This window comes from Elgaria multicarinata, chromosome 3 (genome assembly GCF_023053635.1).
Source record: "Elgaria multicarinata webbii isolate HBS135686 ecotype San Diego chromosome 3, rElgMul1.1.pri, whole genome shotgun sequence".
Classification (NCBI taxonomy): Eukaryota; Metazoa; Chordata; class Lepidosauria; order Squamata; family Anguidae; genus Elgaria; species Elgaria multicarinata.
The window spans coordinates 85,648,336-85,662,807 of NC_086173.1; the positions used below are offsets into that span (position 1 = coordinate 85,648,336).

Here is a 14,472-nt window from a genome sequence, read left to right on the forward strand (position 1 = left end):
TAGCTTGAGAAATGTTAAAAATTAATGGGGTACCTCAAGGACATGCAATTATTACCCTATGTAAGAAGAAGAACAGCTTAAACTTTATGGTACTCTATAACAATTAATACATGTTTTGATCTCAAAGTTCCTTCATTTTAATCAGAGACTTGCAGCATATCTGGAAGATACCCTTTCTGAGCCAATTTCTGAATATGAAAGAGACTGCAAGCATTCTGTTTTTAAGTAGAAAGAGAAGGCATGATTCTCACCAACATACAATGCAAAATTATTTAACAGTGATCCACTGTGTTTGTCAAAGTAACTCCAGGGTTCAAATAATTTAAAGATTATTAGCCTAAGGTAACTGGCCATGTTTCTTCTTTTGTTTGTTTTCATGGGCACTTAATAAATATTCTGTAAATTCCAGCAGTGGAGGGGAAATCAGGAAAACATTCTCAGGAAGCTAATGAATAATGAATAGCTAATGAATTTAAAATGAAGCTAATAAAAGCTTTTTGAGTGTATTTTATGCTTACTAGTAATTTTAAATTGTAAATCAGTATAGAGGAGGAAAGCCAGGTATAAATTTATAAATAAAAATTTATAAGAGAATGGAATGGGATATATATTGCAGAATAGCAAAACTGAAAACCGTGCTCCATTCTACTCTTCTACTTTTGTGTGTGTTTATTTTGCCTCCTGAAATAACATTATAGATTAGCTCCTTGTGTTTATTTCCTTACCATTAGAATATATACCAATGCATCCATGTACTGTATATCCTTACCTTTTCTGTGTTGATCCTTCCCTTTGGTGAGAATGTATTTTGTCTTTGACTCCTGTATGCCTTCAAATACCCCTCCTCTTGGGAGTGGACTCCAGGCACCCTATGATGCCCAGTGCAGTTATGTGTGTGGTTCTGCTTGCCAGAAGCATGTAGGAAAACAAAATATCAAAAGGTGGCTCCTGAACAAAGCCGCAAGCAGATAAGTAACTGTGCTTGTGTGTTTTCTAAATCTGAAGGACAGAATAGCATCGGGAGCATGCAACCATCAGAGTCCTCTGAAGTGCAGAAAGAGCCCAGGAGATAATGTCATTGGGATAGAATGTTGTCAGAGGATAATGGTCTCCTGCTGCTAGATTAAAGGCTGGGAAGGCTGAGCCCTCTTAGCAACAACTACACAAAACCCAAACCAAGCCATTTACGGCATTTTCAAAGTAGGAGGCATTTATCTTGTAACAACATCCTATTCCGTTCACTCTGCTTTTTTGTTGTGGTAGAATAGAAAGGAAAGATGTCGTAGAATATGTAGTGCTTCACTATTTCCTGATTGGTTCATCACACATACCTGTGATTCTTGGACTGCAGTCATAAGCATGCCTCATGCAGATATACCCAATTTAAATCAATAAGACATGCTTCAGGAGAAACATGTTTAGAATGTTCCAGAGGGAGAGGCAGGTAACAAATAAATAAATTATTATTATTATTATTATTATTATTATTATTATTATTATTATTATTATTATTATTGGAATCAGTCTTCTAATACACATGTTTTATTATTACTAAATGTGTATAAACATTTTTATACCCTACCTTTCCATTTAAAAATGTTAATCTATGTCATTATGTATGGAGATTTCAAGTGCTCTGAATGCATCACAAAACAGAAGGCAAATGATAATCTGATCTAAACTCTTGCATATGTAAAAATGGCTCTAAAGGATAGCTCCTATACTCATGTGCATTTTGTTACAGCAAACATGTAAATTCAAATAATTAAGGTGGGAATCTTGTGCATCTTTAGACAAAAAAAAGTCCTACACCTCCCAGCATTCCCCTAAATGCCACTGGCAGTAAGGGAGGACCATTGTAGTATTTTAGCTATTTGAAGTATCGTTATAGTTGGGATTTGGGAGAGCAGTTTTTCATACCCAATATTTCCCTCCATTTGCCTCAGAATTATCATAGTTCAGCTCAGTGCTAATCAGTGTTCTAGTAATATTGAGGCTAGATTATTGTTAAGTATTATGCCTGGTGCTGCTTATTTTTATGGCTATTTGAAAGACCACATTATCTGTTACGAGCCTGCTTGGGTTTTAAGATCCTTGGGAGAGGTCTTTCTGGGCCTGTTCAAACAACACACTAAGCCAAGGTTAGGCTGCTTACCCTTTTGCATCAAATGACTAGTGGTTGTGTTTCAACCATGGTTATGTAGCCACCACGGCTAGGAATGGTTCACACAACATGCTAAGCCATAACGTTTAGCTCAAAATGCTTAACCACCATGGCCCCACCACCATTGCAGGCACTTTTCAGAGGAACGTGAGAGGACAATCTCAGTGGCTAGTCCCAGGCTCTGGAACTCTTTGCCAAGGGAGGCAAGGTGAGCTCCATCTCTGCTGTCCTTCTACTGGCAGGCAAAAAGATTTTTATTTAGGCAGGCTTTTGTCTGGTAAGCTGTTTTTGTTTGCTCAACTAGTTTTTAAACTGATGTGTTTTTAATGGATGTGTTCTAATTGATGTGATTGATGATGCTTTAATCATGTTTTTATCCGGATTATTGTTCGATGCCTTGAGCACTTTTTTTAGTGGAAAAGCAGGATAAAATTTCAATAAATAAATAAATGGTCCGTTACTCATTTCAGCGGAAGCACCACACTTGCATGTTATCATCTTCTCGGATTAGCATTTGCCTTCATTAGTTTTTAACATTCAGGACAATAATTAGCAACACAATCCTATGTGTTGTTATTCCCACAGTCCTGGAAATAAACCCCATTAAATACAGTAGGATGTTCTTCTGAGTAAACATGCATAGGATTGTGTGTTTGTAATCCATTATTATTATTATTATTATTATTATTATTATTATTATTATTTATATAGCAGCATCAGTGTTCATGGTGCTGTACATAGTAAAACAATACACACTTACCTAGGAATAAGTCTAATTTCAGTGGGACTTACTTCTGAGTATCTTTGTGTTAAATTGTACAGTAAGGCTCAGTTTGGATGATCCTCCAAATAAGTCGATAATCGCTATTACATTAAACTTTGATGATGTCAGTAGTGGGAAACCATTGCTTTTTTGCTGCTACAGAGTAGGCTCTAAAGTATGTTTTGGGTTCTGTTAGACTCAGCCCAAGTCTTCCACTACTTGTATTCTAGCCATCATCCTAGCTGCTTTTTTACCCCCGGCTTTCCAGTATACCAAAAATCCAACTGGATTCTATTCAGTGTCAGAGGCTTTTAGGAGTGATGTTGTCTACCCCTTAGGCCATCTCCATATTCCACTGAGTTAACAGGACTTCAACAGGGTGTCAGTCTAGCTAACTACCAACTCCTCCAATAGCATCAGGAATCCATCCAAATCCATTAGCTCCAGAGGTGGACCATCTTAGCATGGCTGGCTGGAGGGATGGTGGGAGTTGTAGGACTTTTTCTGTCTCTACATGCATAGGATTTCACCCTTAATCACTCCTCTAGCCCTGCAGAGGAAGTGATCAGTCTATGACAAAAGAGTAAATTTAGAAATCTTCTTTTCCTTCCACAGCTGGGAACATCAGATCCAATATGTGTCAGGCTGATGGCATCTTAGGATTGCTAACAGCCATGAAGTCCTGAGTTTCTCTAGATAAGGCAGCTTCAGCATGAATGTTAAGGTCTCTAGAACCAATGGTTTGAATATACAAGAAAATACAGAAGTGTGTTTGTGTATGTGTGTGTGTGTGTGTGTGTGTGTAAAAGAATTGTTCTAAATTGGAAAATAAAAGCAGAAGCACAGGCAGTATGGACAGATTAGCATTGCCACCACCAATACAAGACCAGCTCCATGATTTCAAGCATGGAGGTGTGTTCAGTACACCAACAGAATCAGTCTTCTATCCTAAGCATGAACACTCAAAGCTAGAACAGTGGCAGACAGGTTCTATGAAAAGTAATCCAATGAACTAGCATGATATCTCTTCCTTGACCCAATGTGTAGAATCGGTAAGCGGGCCAGATATATAGGTGTTCTTGAGGAATAAACAGAAGTGGTTTCAAACACATTAGGGAACCAGGTCCCACTCTAGTGGTGATGTGTAATTTCTAGACCCCCCCCCTCCCTGCTTTATCGTCTTGTTTTGTTGCAATTACAGTGCAAGTTGGAGTTTCATGCCTGTACATCTGGCAAAAAAATTGCAGCGCGCTGTGAAGGGCCTTGCCCATGCCTTCCAGGACAAGAAAGTCCAAAACACAAGACAGAAAAAAATGGTGAGTTAATCTGTTAAATTAAATATCAAACGTCTTTTTAATTACTTTTGTTATCTTTGTGGACATTCATTCCAATTTTATGTATGGTAACTTGAAAGTGAGACCCACGGAGTTCACTGAGGCTTACTTCCATGTAAATGACCACAGTATTGCAAGCTATGTGATGGCAATTGAATTGCAAACGTTCTTTTACATGGAGCTCTTTTGTCAGGATCTGTGAAGGAGGTTAAAAGGTCTCTAAACAAGCATTTTGGAATCCCAGATTGATAATACTCAAATATAGAATGAGTCTCTGGAACATTGCTGTTAATCTGCGTTCACGTGAAGGGTAGTGCAGTACGAGCAATGTGTGTAACATCGTGATCGGTGTAGGAGCCAGGAATTGGGCCATAGAGAGAAGAAATACAACTTTGTATTTCTAGGATCCTCTAGTGAAACATTTCAGAACTTTTGTTCTAGAGGGGGAACATGTCGAGCTTCAATTGTTGTTGGACTGCAACTGCCCCTGAGCCCTAGCTAGCCTAGCCAATGGTGAGGCATTCTGGGAGTTGCAGTTCAACAGCAACTGGAGGGCCACAAGTTGCCTTCAAGCAGTGATTAAATCACAGGCTAATCTTCAGCAAAAGTTTCCTTGGCAGGGCAATCAGTTGAGTGCCTAGCCAGGGGTCATATGAGTCTTTCCAGCTTATAGCTGCTGCTATCCTAAACCTTCACATGTGGCTTCCTCCATCACAAGGAAATGGTGACAGTCCAATGAAACATTCAGCAACAGCTTCTCCCACATTGCAGAGCAGCTTCTGGTGGGTCTGCAAAGCAAAGGAATGTCATTGAAAGCCTCAGAGCTGTGTGCAGGTCTTTAGATCTTCCATGTGTTGATGATCCTAGAAAGTACCATATATTTTAAAGTGAGGCTATGCTTAAAAAAATGAGAAACACTGCTTTACTGAATCACTGGCCCATTTTTTAACAGTCCAAATGACAGGGACATTAGTCTATTGTTGTGGTTCTAAAAATTGGCATTTAATTTGGTTGCTCCTCTTACAGAATGCATCTTTTTCCCTGTCCCATTTTATAAAATTTTGTTAAAGCATTCTAGGTGGTATGGTCATCTAATATAATACATGTGCTTCATAAAGCCTGATGTGGCAGGGATGGTTTTGAAAGAACAGTCACTGATAAATTGCCACGTTTATATTTATTTTCTCTTATAAATACACACAGACACACTCACATTGCCTCTCATAATCTGCTCCCTCTATGCCCTTTAACATGCCCTTATCAGAAATGGTATCATATTAATAAATCTCTGGTGACATTTTAAGCTCACAATTTCATTCATACAACAGAATAAATTCTAATAACCCTCACATTGATAAATCCAATTTGACAGGATGTACGCATTCAGCAGGGCAATCTTTTGTTTTGGTTGAATCCCTGATTAGTCAATTCTGTTGTGCAGAGCAAAGTGTTTCTGAAATTCCATTTCTTGGCAGCTTGAGACAATAATTGCTTTGGGGTTGAATCTCTTTTACCCCAAAATGAGTGTATGTGTGCAACCGATCTGGTACTTGTGTGGGTGTTGCTCATCCTGACTATCTGAGGAAGGCACCAAGTTTTTCCCCCTTCTTCTGGCATTCAAGGTGGGCAGCCTCAACTTGTGACTGGTCTTCTCACCCCTTTCCCCTTAAGATGGAAATGTCCAAATAGATCTGCTCTGTACTGCCTAGGGAAGGCAACTGACTGCCTTCTTTCAAGGCAGTAGGAACTGGGTACTGGAAACAGCAATTCATTCTGCTCCTTCTTCAAGTTATCTTTCTCTGGTTAGAACTACTGGGATCCAAAAGCCTTGATCAGCCCTGTTGCTGATTATTGTATCATTCTTGTTTTTCTAACATTGCCTTTGATACCAATCCCTGCTCCATTTCTCCCTAGCTCTGTTACTCATGTGTCAGGCATTCATGTGTAGCCTTAGCAGGGGGGATTGCACCCCTGTGCTAGCACCATCCCTAACTTGCTGTGTTGACCATGGCAGTCTCAATAGGAAGTTCTACTCATGAGCAGCTGCTCACATAGAACCCCTGCTAGCCCAGGAATGTGATATCTTCTGAACCTAACCCTGTACGACCAGGGGTTTGGTGCCCTTCCTGCAGAACTATTATGCAGTTACTAGCAGTGTCATGTTTGTGCTGAGCTAGTATAAACAGAAAGCCTCTCAGAGATTAATTTCTTTTCTCAGTGAGTGTATCAGATCCTGTTTTCCTATAACTGAATTTTGCTGACAGATGATGCCGCATTTCCATCACTTATGAGGAGCTGAATTTGTGAAATCTATTCAGACATGACCATATTGCTAGGAAGAAATAAAGGAGGCTGTGTTAAAAGCAGTGCTGCAGTAGATGGATGTTAGTGAGAAAATACTGAACAGAGTAGTCTTCCCCTCCAGATATTTTGGACTGTAACCTCCAGCATTTCTAACCATTGGCCATGCTGGCTGGGGCTGATGGAAGTTGAAAAGCAAAACATCTGGCATGGAATAGAGTAATAACATCAGAGCTAGAGCAAAATGAAAATGCGCCTTGCCAAACTGTTGCATAAGCTCTCTTAATCGGTTTTGTACAACTGAGCTAAATATGTATTCAATAAACAAAAAAACTACAGTTTACAAAACAATGTTAAAGGCGCAACAGTTTTCAACTAAACTCCAAAATGCAGGGAAATTGGGAGTTAAGGCTCACAAGCCTTTAACACCACATCCTCCCTAAGGAGGCAGAAAGTGCCAATGAAATTCTCATTCTCCCAAAGCAGATATAAACCATGAGGACAAGATGGAGAATAGGATATGCGGAAGTGACTGTAGGGTTGTGGAAAACTGATGACGAACAACTTAGGGCCACCTACTTCTCTTTTTTTTGTTTTTTTGTTTTGTTTTGTTTTTGTTTTGTTTTTTGTTTAGAGCAGCCCTTCCCCAACCTGGTGCCCTCCAAAGGTGTTGGACTACAACTCCCATCATTGCAAGTCAGTGCAAAAAAGTACAAAAAAGTACTTCGAACTGCCATCCTGCCCTCAATATTTCACCAAACTTCTTGAAACTCGCAGGGTATGTAAAACCAGCATTTCTTTCTGGCAGGTCTCCGTTTCAGAAAGATTGGTGAAACATTTTCCATTTTATGAACGTCAGAATGACCCACCCCCAATTACGGCCTTAACATGGTGGAATGCTCTTTTCACTGATCACCTATTAACACAGGGAAACACTCCCGTGTTTCCCTGTAATACATTTGAACATTTAATGACAAGTCTTTTGCACTACGCCGCACACGTTCACTCAGCTGAATGTAAATATTATTCTAAATTAAACATGTAAAGAAACGTTAAATTTTCCGGTTGCTGCTAGATTATATGCCAGACCTTTAAAAACAACAACATCCATTAGTGAATGAAGCAGACATGAAGGCAGAGAGAAAGAGAGAGAGAGAGAGAGAGAGAGAGAGAGAAAGGGAGAGAGAAGAAATATGGGAAGTGATTCCTATGATGGGACTCTCAGATGATACCCCTGAAAAAATGTGTGTGAATTAAGCAGGCACATCACGTACATCGTTCCTACCTAGTAAAAGTATTGTCTTGTCATTGATCCCTCTCATTATTTCCCCAGTGGTAAGAGATCCCACTATAGGGAAGCCGCTTCCACACTGCTCTGCGTACGTGTGAAAGGGGCTTGATTGTTGTTGTTTCTTGAAAGAAAAAGTGGCTATAGAGTCATAGACCTTCTTCATGTAAGCTCATGCCGTGGAACTGCATCTAGCACTGTGCACACAGGCACCTATCTGGTCAAGAGTTTTTCTGGAGGGCCATTCTGAGAAGAGGGTGCAGGTTAGTTGGGCCCCCACTCCAAAGTGCCGCATAGGCAAGTAATTGTTGCCTTAGCTGCGGCTCCCTCCACAATCGTCTTTCACTTTGTTGGGAGGTATGTGTCACTGGCCGAGATGCCAGCTGGATATGGCATTTTTATTTAGGCCAGGCACAATCGCTGGTGGTGGTATTGTACCAGCAGCATATCCAATCCAGTGTCCTTGAGCAACTGTACTTCACAAGAGTTTTGCATTGCACAGAGATTTGCATGGCATTGCAAGTGGAATTGGTCTGGAGCAGAGGTGGGCAACTTGTGGCCCTTCAAAGTGCTGGTATTAACATTTAAAACCCTAAACGGCTTGGGGCAAGGCTACCTGAAGGAACGCCTCCTCCCATATGTACCTGCCTGGACCCTAAAGGGTCCTTCTCCACGAGCCCCTGCCAAAGGAAGTGAGGCAGGTGGCTACCAGGAGGAAGGCCTTCTCTGCTGTGGCACCCCGGCTGTGGAATGAGCTCCCTAAGGAGGTTCGCCTGGCACCTACACTATATCTTTTCAGATGCCAGGTGAAGACCTTTTTATTCTCTTAGCATTTTAACAGTCTATAAATTCAATTTTAACTTTGCTGTTTTAAATTTGTATTTTAAATTTGTATTTCTGAACTGCTGCTGGTTTTATCCTGGTTGTGCTTTTATATTGTATTTTATATCATGTTTTTATACTATTTGTTTAATACTTTGAATGGTTTTAATTTTTCTGAACCGCCCAGAGATCTTCGGCTATTGGCTGGTATAAAAATGCAATCAATCAATCAATACAACTCCCATCAGCCCTAACCCTGATTTAGTTGCAGAGGTCCATGCAACTGTTCAGTGAATTGGGGCTCAGTCTATAAAAAATTCTGCTACTGGAAACCTTTCACCGGGTTTTTGTAGCACTTATTCACAAGCCCCACTGAAGTGGCTCAGCAGCACTTCAGCACTTTGGTGGATGGTGCCCCAAGTCCAGAGAAGGAAAAGCCTTCTAACAATTACTTTAATTGTGTAATTCTTTATTACAGTAGCACCCAATGGCACAAAGGGATCTGCATTATTATTATTATTATTATTATTTAATTGGCAAGATGGTAAGAAGGAAAATTATAGAAGGATTTTGTCACTGTTATGATTAATACTCTTTTTATTGTCTGGCATTCTGCAGTAAAATCTTTAAGGAGACAATATTCTCTGGTGTATGTGTTTTAAAATTGAATTTTGCTCAGTCCTTTGAGAAGTAAAACCCTTGTATTGAAATTGGATTACTAATAACATTTTTTTAAGTGAAAGCAAATGTTTAATACTCACTGTCTGTTTGCTTGTGGTACATAAACTTTGAAGTTTATCAAAACGTTGTCTGCACTTCATTATTTACAGCAGTCTGTGCTTTATTATTTACAACACTACCAGGCCTTGCTGTCTGTTTTGGGTGATAATTTCCAACTAAGCTACTGAAAGATAAAGGTTTGTTTGTAATCAGCACTGAAGTTTCCTACCCTTCCAGACATGCCCCTGCTTTCTAAAACAAATTCAATAGGGGAAATATTTCAGCAAGGGAATAAATACTGCAATCTAAAACAAGAGACTCTGGTTATTGAATAGGGCTCGACAACATCTACTTCATGTCCATGCCGCAAGGAGGATCTATTACAGATCCACACCGCTTCCCTATGAACTCGCATATTGGCACCACAAGTGACACAAATAAGAGAGTTGACACACTGCATAATTAAAATGCTAGCGATCACAAAATTGGGTTTTGTGATCGCATATATGCTACTAAGGGCATGTCTACACTGGGGAGGATCTCACAATATGCTGATCACAAGATCCTCCCCTTTGTCCACACGTGGTGCGTGACATCCTGGGAGGAAGGAGGATGTCACACCCGTCATTTTTTTTATTATTGAAGATGAGCGCACAAGCACTCCAACAATAAATTTAGGTTTTTTAAAAAGGAAAAATGATCCCACCCATCCCACCCCACCCCCGATGGGCACGGAGCGCCTAAAGAGCACCATGCCCAGTTCCCAGCTCCTCGCATTTATTCATGAGGAGCCGGGACGGCCGCCCACACCTACCGCGGTGTGGGAAAAATCGGGCTAAAAACCGTCCAGGTTATCCCAGGGAAATGGAAGGATCATCCCTCCCTACCCCTGGGATCCCCTGTGCTTCATGTGAATGATCACCCCTGGGTGATCCTGGGGCGATCCTTGGGATAAGGCGTGGTGTAGACATGCCCTAAGTATTATGGAGGTGACCCAAAGTTTCTTTATTGCTCTAATTCAGTGGCCTTCTGTGTTGTCTAGATCCAGGGCTCACCTTTTACCCTGACATACAATGTTTGTGACCCTTGGGCTCTTACCCTTTAGCATACACTTAGAGTTATGTCCAGGGCCGGATCTACACTAGTCTTATAATGTTGCTAGTGTCCCTTTCTAACGTGGTTCTCTGTATCGGTTCTCTGTATCACGGGGCACACTAGCGTTACTTACGTTTAGCTGTAACGATACTGCAGGGCACATTGTTAAATCCTTTCGTTGTTCTCCCTCCCTCTGAGCGTAGCAGAGTTGCTGGGTTTGCTCTGCCCACTGCCTGCCTCATTCCTAGCCAGCAGTGCAGGGCAATAGTCGTAAGCACACACACAAACCTCCTCCCAAAACATCTTAATACAGGTCCCAGGGAATAGCCTGAGTGCATAGGAGCCAGCCACTTTGCTGAAGCTAAGCAGGGTTGGGTCTGGTCAGGGTTTGGATGAGAGACCAAATTGAAAAGTTTTCGCAGCAGCCGCATTTAAGCCCCGCTGGTCATGAGTTTGGGACTGGGACCAAGAGACCCTTGTTAATTTTCCTGCACGGAGCTACAGCGATCCTTTGAGCCCTCCTCAGCTCCTTTGCAAAGAGGGGGGAAATGTTTTTAAAAAACCATTAAAAATCAACCGATGACCCAATTTGATTCAAATTTTAAGGCAGGATGCATGGGAGTACTTCACAATAAAAGCAGATTCTAAGGTGGAAAACTTCTGAGTCCTTTGCATGCAATTGTCAGTGATTGCACAGTATAACGCTGGTGTGATTTATCTGCTGTAACAGATAAGATAGCAAACGGGGGGGGGGGGGAAGGAAGGAGAACAGGAAGTGGGCGGAGCAAACCCAGCAGCTCTGAGAAAGGGAGAGGAGAATTACCGGTAGGACGAGGCACATGAATCTGTAGCCACGCTGGAACTAAGAAATAGAACCTGTAAGTACCACTCATTTACAACGTTGGAGACCCAGGGTCACGTGACGCTGTGCGTCACAGTAACCCATTCAAAACGTTAAAATAACACCAGTGTAGATTCCCACCTAGATAGAGTTTCAACATGTTTATGCATGAGCTATTGGAGAGAAGGGATGAGGAATTACTATCAACCTTTATGTCAATGTTTCCTGCCTTCTGGATGAATGGCTGTGTAATTGCTATTACCAAAGAATAACTTCAGTTCACATTAGTAGATGTTTGTCTTGTTAGTCCAGAAAATAAGCACTAAAGTGCTGTCAAATAATAAGCTACAGTTGTAGTTTCAAGTGTTCATTTGCTTTGGTTTATCAGAACCCAGGAGAATGTCCTCAGAAACTTATATTGGATGGGCAAGGGACTGTGTATTACCCAAAAGATATTTCAGAAGCATCTATTGTAGCAACTTTTGTGTGAAGCGCTAGGCTAGACTTTCAAAGAGAAATCTCTGAAGGAACATTTCATTTATTTCCACAGAGTTATTGTCTAATACAATAAGGGGCAATACTGTAAATTAAAGAATGACCCTTAAAGAAGGGACATCTGGCAATCCCAAAGGAGTATTTCTTGGCAAGTGCTGAACTTTTAAATGGCAATCATTGTAGTCAGCAATCTGTTTTTACGCCCTTCTGCAACCTCTGTCTTCAGAATTACAGACAATGTTACTCCCTGTGTCTTTCTGAGTTTCCCCTTTTAAGCGTTTCTAGGTAACATTAGGCTCTAATTCCAAAATATCAGTTTCTATTGGTATTTCATTTGGTTTTCAGCTCTACCAATACATGCAATCATGCCACTATAGAAATCTTTATGCCAACATAGTAGGAGCAGCAGGAGTAGAAATTGTTGTTGTCATCCATAAAGTAGTATTGTTTTAGGTGGTTTCTGAGTGAAAGAAAAGAAAGGTGGCCACATGAGCTAGCAACCCCTGGGAGGATTTCTACTGCCACTGGTAGGTTTCACCTCGGACCTCCAATTTTGCACATCCCTGAAAATCCCTCCTCCAGTCTTGCTGCTTGTGAAAGCAGAGGCAAAATTGGAGGGGTGGTGTTGGGACTTTTTCATCTGAGACTCTACCTCTGTATGGAGTGAGGATTAAGGATTTAAACCAGGGATAGCGGATCTGTGGGCCTCCAGATGTTTCAGATCCTATCATCCCTGAACACTGCCCATGCTGGCGGGGGTAGATGGAAGTTGGAGTACAGCAACAGCTGGAGGGCCACAGGTTTCTTACCCCAAGCTAGGCAGCTAACAAAAGGGGGCACAGATTACCTCTCTGTGTAACACATGCTATGAATCCTATAAATTAATGTGCCTACTACCATAATCCATGCCCATCCCATGTAAATTCATTGCAGCTGCTTTGAACAAGATACACACATTACTAATATAGCTTCATTTATCTCAATTCAAGAAACAAATTCTGCACAGTTACTCATAAACACACACCAGATGAAAGTAATATTACCAGTGGAGCTTAAATCCCAAATGGGGACTAATGAGAGTGTTGAGATATGTTCAGCTCCAGCTTAGTTCATCTTTTCCCACTTCAGCTGATATGTAAACACTGCAGAAAACAACATCCCTTTTATGGAGAGGAGTCACTGCTCTAAAATTATCAGATTTTATAGGCAATTAGCATATTTGTGTTAGTCTGTAATATTTTAAGGCAGCGTAACATTTTTATTCTGCCAAAACAGAACATTCTTCAGACGATTACAACTTTCATTGGCTTCCATGTTCAAGAACAACAAAGCAGTATAAATAGTAAGGAATATAAATAGTATCTATTTCATGAAGTCATCTGGAAGTGGAATTTTCTCTCAAAAATGTATTTAAAGGCATATTTTATTACATTTATTTATTTATTTATTTATTTTTGAGAAAAAGGGAGAATGTATCACATAGAGTATAGCAAAAGCTTCAAAGTACAGCAAAAGCTACAAAAGTAGGAGTTAGTGAAGTTAATTTCAGATGCATTTAACGTCTCACTTGTTCTTTATTTCAGTGATTTTAACATTAAGATGTTATGTAGAACAGGTTTGTCTTAATTGTGTGCTGTAAAATCAGATATGTGACCAAGGCTATGTTCAGGTTGGCACACCCCCTTGGGTGCTGGACACGCCCCCTGGTGCCGAACATGTTGGTGGGCACACCCCCTTGGAGGCCAGCCATATTGTCCTACTTTTTGGTTTTCAAAATATGGTCACACTATCCCTGAGTGTCAGGGATAGAAGGCATGGCTGTGGGGGTTTGTACCTTTTAGCTCAGATTTAATTTATTTTTATTTATTTATTTATTACATTTTTATACCACCCAATAGCCGAAGCTCTCTGGGCGGTTCACAAAAATTTGAATTGATCTCTGTCAGTGTTCTCAGAGCAAAGTAGTGGGAGTGCCTCTATTCCCTGCAAGCCACCTGCTTGCCTCAGCCTTAGCAAAAAGCTGTCTGTGAGAAATTGATAGAGAAAGGGTGGGGGTTGGCAGAAGTGTCATCCAAACTGAAGCATCATCTTGGTGGACTGAGCAGTGCCGCTATGTTTGGACAGGGGTATTGTTGAAAGGCCAAAGCCCCTGTCTGTCAAGTGGTCTGGATGAGGCCTACGCCTCCCTTTTTAAGCTGATGCAAAAATGAGGAGCCTTTGCTAGGAACATCTGCTCTGCATTCCCAGAAAATATCCCTGTTTGGATCTATCATCATCTGAGACTCTGGGAGTGCTTTGCACATGCTCCTCCTAAGTGGAACTTTGGATTGCTAAGAACTTGCTATGAAAAGTATTGTGAGGCTTTTCATAGACTTGAACTTTTGTTTGCTGTGGATATTTATTTATTTATTTATTTATTTATTACATTTATATACTGCCTCATAGCTGAAGCTCTCTGGGCGGTTTACAAAAGTTAAAAACAGTAAACATTAAAAAAAAAGTATACAAAATTTAAAAACCATCAGAAACATAAAAACAACAGTATCCATTTAAAAACAACAGTTCTGGGGTCCGTTAGAAAACAAACTTAGAGTTGTTAAATGCTGTTGAATGCCTGGGAGAAGGGAAAAGTCTTGACCTGGCACCTGA

General features: G+C 40.7%; 1 protein-coding gene across 3 annotated transcripts in view; it reads left to right on the forward strand.

Moving 5' to 3' along the window:
* Positions 1 to 14,472, forward strand: part of SPOCK1 (SPARC (osteonectin), cwcv and kazal like domains proteoglycan 1) — a 512,554-nt gene that overhangs the window by 420,884 nt on the left and 77,198 nt on the right. For all 3 annotated transcript variants that reach the window (XM_063120773.1, XM_063120774.1, XM_063120775.1), the window contains exon 6: positions 4,129 to 4,243. In XM_063120773.1, the coding sequence (XP_062976843.1) occupies positions 4,129 to 4,243 (115 nt within the window). The remainder of the gene's footprint in view (positions 1 to 4,128; positions 4,244 to 14,472) is intronic.